The sequence below is a fragment of the Corvus brachyrhynchos genome, unplaced genomic scaffold, assembly GCF_000691975.1.
Source record: "Corvus brachyrhynchos isolate BGI_N302 unplaced genomic scaffold, ASM69197v1 scaffold398, whole genome shotgun sequence".
Lineage (NCBI taxonomy): Eukaryota > Metazoa > Chordata > Aves > Passeriformes > Corvidae > Corvus > Corvus brachyrhynchos.
In genome coordinates, this window is record NW_008239780.1 from 2,627,379 (window position 1) to 2,635,132 (window position 7,754).

General features: G+C 47.8%; 1 protein-coding gene across 1 annotated transcript in view; it reads left to right on the top strand.

Annotated features, from left to right (window-relative positions):
- Positions 1-7,754, top strand: part of GAB3 (GRB2 associated binding protein 3) — a gene marked incomplete at its 3' end in the record, with an annotated part of 62,147 nt that overhangs the window by 40,483 nt on the left and 13,910 nt on the right. Inside the window, exon 2 of the mRNA XM_008640489.2 lies at positions 4,328-4,631. Coding sequence (XP_008638711.1) covers positions 4,328-4,631 — 304 coding nt within the window. The remainder of the gene's footprint in view (positions 1-4,327; positions 4,632-7,754) is intronic.

Sequence of the window (7,754 nt, forward strand, 5' to 3'; positions counted from 1 at the left end):
GAGTCCTGTGTATTGGCAATGGCAAAGCTGCTCCTGTCCACTTGCAGGCATGCTGCAAGTGGCTCAAAAACCCTGTGCATTATCACTCGGCATTGTAGGATAAGGAAAAGGGTTTTGGAGCCAACATTTTGTGGGTAAAGGCACATATTGGGGAAAGTTTCAGAATGGAAATTAATCTGAGGAGACAGTGATGGGACTGGATATGTCAAATGTGAGAGGATGTGCAAAAGATAGTCTTTCAACCCCACTCATGCAGGTGACTGTGTCATGTCAGCAGCTGATGCCACTTTTTCCTTAGAAAGTGGAGGACAAGAGAAGGAGCCTGGAGAGGTGAGGTGTGAATGCACTGTGTGTGTGGGGATGCAGTTTGATGGTACAATGAAGCTGATGTTATAAGCAAACACCCAGGGAAGAGGCGATCCCATCCCTTCCCACCTTTCTATGCCCTCCCTGGTGCTGGCCTGCCTGTGTCCAGCCAAGGCTGGATGCTGGGGCAGTGGGCTGGCAGCACTCCCCATTTTGCAGTGCTGGATGAGGCAGTGTCCACTGGTTTTGCTCCCTCAGACGGCTCTTTGGTGTCAGGCATAGAGCACCCCTGGCACAGGGCAGCAGGTGAGCTCGCCAGGTGGTTCCAGCAGAGTCCCCACCATCCTGTGCCACTGCCACCCTGCCATGGCACCTGACTTCAAGAAGGGTTGAGCGCTTAAATGTCTGTGAAGATCTGAGTGTGCAAATGTTGGTTCACCTGCACTGCTGGCTCAGGCTGTCATCCCTCGGTGCCTGTCCCTCCCCTGTGCTCCAGGATCAGCAGTGGGTTGGCAGCACGGGCAGGTATTTGCTTTGGTCCCTGCAGCTCCATGAGGTTCTGAGCCCATTAATGTTTGGGGCACTCAACGGTGGCAGCCAAGAGCTGTCAGCTTGTTCGAGCTTGTGGTATCACCAAAGGGCAGTTCCTCTGTCTCACTCCACCCCCACTTCCCTGCGTGTTTCTACAGTCCCTGTGTAACCCCCACAAGAAAAATCTACTTGTTTTTCAGCTGCCCAGGGGCTGCTTGGCTGCCTGGGCCCCACCATGAGCCTGGGGAAGGTGCTGAGGGCCACCCTGTGGGAGATGGAGTGGGGGGCCCACCCTTCCCAAGGGCAGTGCAGATTTGGGCAGCTATCTGGCATTGTTTCCCTTCAGCCCTGTTCTCACGGCTGCTCAGCTGTGATAGCCGGTGTTTTCTCTCAAAGACTCAGCCCTGCTCTCCTCTCCCATCATGAGCCACTCTGACCGGGCACCTCTCCCTCTCCGGTCACACAGCAACAGCCCAATGATCAAATTGTGTATTTACAGGGAAACAGGTCAGCAGGCAGCTTCTCAGGGTTAGACCCAAACCAGCAGAGCCACAGCCCCTCACACACACCACAGCCAGCCTTTGCCTCCTAACGGAGGCACCACAGGCTTTTCCACATAGCACAGCAGCAGTTTTCTCCTTTATCTCACCAGCTGCCCAGGTTGTGCTATACACAACCCACACACTTCTTTAGAATCATGAAAATCAAAATGCTTGGAAACAGGATCAGGTACTGGGCTGTGCTGCCTCAGGATGTTGTAGCAGCCACCAGCAGGTAGCCCTGACCTCCCACTTTTCCCCAGCTGCCAGCTAGGGGAGACAGTTGCCTACCCCATCCCCTCCCTCCTCAGCTTGCTCAGATGCAGGTGATTTCTATCCAATTTCCATCAGCAGGAGCCAGGTGTATTTAAGCTGCAGGGTTGGTAGCTTTGTTGGGGGGTGGTTTTGTTGTTTGGCTTTTTCTACTTGTTGCTTTAGCAGCCTGTTTTTCTGGGAGGTAAAGGAGTAGCTCTAGTTTCTCTCACAACTGAAGCATTTCTCTTTGGTTGTTTAGGGGTGGGAGTGTGTTAGGAAGTGAGACTTTCTGCCCTGATCCATCTGTGGGGGGTGCCTTGAGTCTGTGCAGGATTTGGATTGCAGGTGATAGGGATTTGGGCTCTTTTCAGTACTGTGCATGAGGTACCTGCTGGCCCATGTTCCAGTGTTGTATCTGGCTAGTCCAGAAATTTTCTTCTCCATTAAACATTTTTCTTTTGTTTCTGTTTCCTGTGTATGTTTCTCTTTTTCCCTGGCATCCACAAGATTAGAGTTGTCTAAGATACATCAGTAACCTGTTATCTCTAGTTACTTCTGACAGAGATCAAATCGCTTTCAAACTTCAATAGATCAATGGTGGCAAGACTTAATTTTCTTTGTGCAATATACTTTGTACCTCATCTCTGCTTCCTGTTTATTCCTGATGTGATGCCCTAGTCTGTAAGCACCTGTTGTACACAGGCTTGCTCAGCCTTGCAAGAGCTTTTTCTGGGATATTTCATTCTCTGGTCTCTGAAGAATCATTTGCTTTCAAAACAGATTGAGGTGCTGACAGGCTGAACAGACTTACTTCTTAGATAAATTTTTGGGTGAATATTGACAGACACTGAAAACTGGCTGCACTGTAAGAAAAAAATAATTTGGAGTACAAAAAGAAATGCTTTTTCCTGACTTAATGATTGTTGATATTTTTTTGTTGCTCATTTTTGCTATCACCATGCCTGTGGGAACTCGGCATCAGCAAAACCTGTAGTGCCTGGATTATCTTAAACTGTGCCAGTAAGGACTCTTACATCTTACTGTAAGCAGTCTGAACTCAGTTATTTTGTCTTAAGATTGAATGGTTGCCTGTCTTTAAACTGACAGATCCACTCTTTGCAAAAGAAGTGTGTTTTTTAACTCAACCACAAGCTACCACCCAGATTTACATCATTGTGACAAAGTCCTTTTGCAAACAGTTCTTGGGTAAGATCCAGGTAGGAAGGTTGTGGTAGTGGTTGTTTCGATGTTTCTTTCAGCAAACTTTTAACTCAGATGGAGGCAGGTAAAGCAGCCGGTGTTTGTGCAGTTGTTGGAGGTCCCTGGGCAGCATGTGAGCCCCTGCACCTTTCCCAGGTTTCCATCAGAGCTGAGGCAGCTGCAGCCTTACTTTTGGCTGCTCCCTGGCCTGGCTGGTTTGGGCACGACGTATCCAACAGCTTTTATGGAGTTCGGCAGGGGCAAAGGTCCTAATGTCTTATTTTGGCCTTTTTTCTGTGGGACAGAGATCAGGATTGATTTTTTTCTGGCGCTCAGAGTAGGTGTATTGGTGACAGCTATAATCAACACAGAGGTGCTTATACTGTTGATGAACAAAAACAGCTGCAGAAGAAAAAAGGGAAAGTATATTATTTTGTTCCTGGGAACAGGCATATAGTTTTATAGAGTGATGCTGCATCTGCCAGGACTTCATTTAAGTCTGTATGGGACCCATACCTTCAGTCACAAGGGTCAAAAAACATCAGTGGTTGCCAGGTTTGTTTTAGGTTGACAATGCCTGTGTAAATAATCGTCCTTTTGTAAGGTGCTGAAGTTTTCTGTTTAATTTTTAGCACTACAACTCCCTTAGGCTTTGTTTTGGGTTTTCAGAAGTAATTGGCAGCTCATTAAAAGCTTTGTAATAGCACTGAAAACCATAGGAGGGAAGCTGCACAGGGTATCTAGAGCCCTGGGCTTTGCTGGGCAAAAGGCACTTGTTTCCACGTATGCACAGTTCTCGGTATTTTCATTTTACAAAGAAAAATGTGTTCTCTCCTCTATGGATGAGGTGGTGACCTATTGGATCATTTTGATTGCATCATGTTGGCAGGGTGAGGGGAAGGGAGAATCTTGCTCATCTTGACCTCCAAGGAACAACCCTCTGCCTGTTTTCCTATCTCAAATGCAAGCTTGATAGTAAGTGTACCAAATAAAAATCACAATTTGGCCAGCTTATCAAAACAGCTATAAAACCTGAAAGAAAATAAGCATGGAGCACAAATCCTGTGAGGAGCAGCTGAAGGAACTCAGGTTGTTCAACCTACAGAAGAGGGGATGAGGGAGGACCTTATTACTCCAGAACTACCTAAGATGAGGTTGTGGCCAGGTGGGGGTCGGGTTCTTCTCCTAGGTAATGAGCGAGAGGACAAGAGGAAATGGCCTCAGGTTGTTTGGACATTAGGAAAAATTTCTTCACTGAAAGGGTGGTCAAGCATTGGAACAGGCTGCCCAGCAAACTGGTGAAGTCACTATCCCTGGAATTCTTAAGAAAACGTGCAGATGTGGTGTTAGGGGACATTGTTTAGTGATGGGCTTGGCAGTGCTGGCTTGACAACTGGATTCAATGAGCTGAGGGGTTTTTCAGACCCTGGTGCTTGTGTGTGGGCTGGGTGCTGGGGCACGTGTCTGGCACTAAGGCCCTGTCTGTGCCCTTGCAGGCCTGGCGGAAGCGCTGGTTCGTGCTGCGCAGGGGCCGCATGAGCGGGAACCCGGACGTGCTGGAATACTACAGGAACAACCACTCCAAAAAGCCCATCCGCATCATCGACCTCAATGAATGTGAAGTGCTGAAGCACTCGGGGCCCAACTTCATCAAGAAGGAATTTCAGAACAACTTTGTCTTCATCGTGAGAACCACCTACCGCACCTTCTACCTGGTAGCCAAGACCGAGGAGGAGATGCAGATCTGGGTGCACAATATCAGCCAGATCTGTAACTTTGGACACCTAGAAGATGGCACAGGTAGGATCACACTCATCTTGGAGGCTGGGAGAATTCCCAGGGGTGCAGGAGGCATGGGCTGTTTAGTGATGGGCTTGGCAGTGCTGGCTTGACAACTGGATTCAATGAGCTGAGGGGTTTTTCAGACCCTGGTGCTTGTGTGTGGGCTGGGTGCTGGGGCACGTGTCTGGCACTAAGGCCCTGTCTGTGCCCTTGCAGGCCTGGCGGAAGCGCTGGTTCGTGCTGCGCAGGGGCCGCATGAGCGGGAACCCGGACGTGCTGGAATACTACAGGAACAACCACTCCAAAAAGCCCATCCGCATCATCGACCTCAATGAATGTGAAGTGCTGAAGCACTCGGGGCCCAACTTCATCAAGAAGGAATTTCAGAACAACTTTGTCTTCATCGTGAGAACCACCTACCGCACCTTCTACCTGGTAGCCAAGACCGAGGAGGAGATGCAGATCTGGGTGCACAATATCAGCCAGATCTGTAACTTTGGACACCTAGAAGATGGCACAGGTAGGATCACACTCATCTTGGAGGCTGGGAGAATTCCCAGGGGTGCAGGAGGCACGGGCCTTGCTGTCAGACTGGGCTGGGCAGGTGGAAGTGGAGTGTGATTCCCATAGCTCCACACAGCACTGAGAGGCTGCTAAACCCTGACCTGAAAGTTCTCAGGGACCTCACTGCTGCAGGGTGGAAATACTCACTGACTGCTTGGTCTCACTTTGATGAAGCAACTCCTGCTAGAGCAAACAGCAGGTCCTTAATAAGAAAAGGTGCTGTTTATGTGAAAAGCTGACTGAGTGTTATCTTCTGGGGCCGTTTATTTCATTACATGTCCTGTATTTATTTAGTTTGGCTTAATGTAAGACACCTGTTCCAGGAAAGCATCCTGCAAAACTCCCATTTTCTCAGGCTCTGCTGGATGTGGAATGTGCACAGACCTGGGTGTATATGCACGTACATAAATCAATGACAGAAACACTAAGCTGCCTTAGTCTGTTAATAAGAGAAAATAAAGAAAAGGCAGAGGATAGGAAAGTGTTAGAAGTGTGTGTCTAGACTTAAGAGATGGTCCTGCCAGTGAAGCATAAAGGTAGCTCTTTTGCCAGGCCCTACACCTGTATATACTCAGCAGAGTGAATTTCTTGAAAAGCTGCCAAGAATTAACCACTGCAAGATGGATGTAGCCAGTAATTAAAGTCAGGACCTGTACCATCATTAACTTACCTTTTAAATGAGACAATCGGGCTCAGATAACAGCAATCTGTCCTTCCCTTGACAATTCCAAGGGGCAGATACAGCAGCAATTTGAGAGTTTCAGAGGAAGTGAGTCAGAACGAAGCCTTTCAATGTGATAAAAGGCAGTGCAAGAGTGGAAGAGGGTGGCCATGGAGGGACACGAGCCCTAGGGCAGTAATATATCTGGGGATATGTAGTGTGGCCAGGCAGTTTATCCTTCCATGGTCTTTGTGCTGCTGCACTCAGAGAGCTGCTGGTGTCTGCAAGTGCTGCATGGCCACACCATTACCTAGCAACTTGATAGGAAACAAAAGGCTATCGGAAAGTTTTATTTCATTCTATCATAGTTCCTGGCATTGCTTAGCCTTCTTTTGAGTAGTGTCTTCTGAGGGAAATGGGAGTGGGAAGAACACTGCAGTGGTCCTGTTACAAATGTGATGTCTGTTCTTCTCCCATTCACTTCAGAAAAACCATGAAAACTTGCTGACAGATTTTTATGTGTCAGTACAAGCTGCCCATGAATACAAATTTCAAAGTAGGGCTGGTAGGGGTTGGAGTCTACCGCCCTTTGGAGCTTGGATGGAATTAGGGATATTCAGTAACCACCTTCCTACTGTTCTAGTTCCTAGTGTTGTTGACACTGGGTTATTGCTCTTGAATTTTTATTTCTGGTGCAGGATTATTTTAGATATACTTTTACCAGTTCCTCTGAAATTAAGGTAAACCCTTCCATGCAAAACAGAAAAGAGAAAAATCATTTTTGTCTCTCAAATGTGCAGGCACCCTTCTCCTGGCACTGTGTGAGGATGTTCATGGGGGATGTGATCTGTGCCAGAGGAGCTAAGACAATGGCTGTCCCAGGATGGGTGCATTTATACTGGGAAATGCCTGTCCTGTTTTGCTGGTGCAGTGAACTATTGCTTTTAAGACTTGCACATGGACAATACTCAAGAGTATTACACATTGGTGTTTCTCTCGCAGCAAAGATTGCCAGTGTAGGCTCTGATGGATGAGAAATGACAGCTCTTGCAGCACCAGTTGGGAAAGCGGACACTTTCCAAGGTGGATATTACCCCCCAAGAAGTTCAGCAGAGCAGAGCATTTGCCTTGGTTCAGTACGAAGTCTGGCACCTGAACTTGCAGCCCCCATCAACGATGGCGTGAGCTAAGCCTCCAGACATGCACTTACTGTATCTCTAATGCCAAATAGCTCCTAAGAGCTTCTGTTTATCCTGCAGCTCCTGCTGGTGAGCTCAGGTCTGGGGTGTATCCAGGTCAGGCTGTCAAGCACATCCAGATCCTCTGATTTAAATCTGCAAGCTCCACAAGTTGCACATCACATTTCAAAGAGTTGCTAAGTGCTTCAGCTTTTCAGGATCTCCTAAATCCTCCAAGAGCCTGTAGGTTTAAATAAATTACCCTTAAAAATTAACATTAGAAGAGAAAAGCCCTATTAAATGCCACATTCTTTTTTAACTTGAATGCTACTGTTTTAAAAAAATACTAGTCCCTGATATGAGTCATATCACTCTTAATCTGTGCGTCACTGAAAATTTGCTTTGACTCTGAGACCAAAACACAGTCTACTGCTTTCTCTGCTTAATGCCCAAAGTGCACACACAGGTGTACACAGTGACTCAGCTTTAAACACTGTCCTGTTGTTCCCAGTTAGTCCCTTCCAGCAGCAAAGCTGGATGAACAGCCAGGTCCCCACGCCAGAGGTGTTGGCAGCCAGATGCGGAGTGAAGTTATGAAAGCCGTGGCTCCTGTGAGCACAGCTCTGTAGTCAACAAGAGAGGGGACAGCTGAGAGGCAGAGATGACATGGCAGTTCCAGGCAGATGTCAGGAAGCACCTGGGAGGACGGCTGTCGGGAAGGGCTTGCCAGCAGCACTC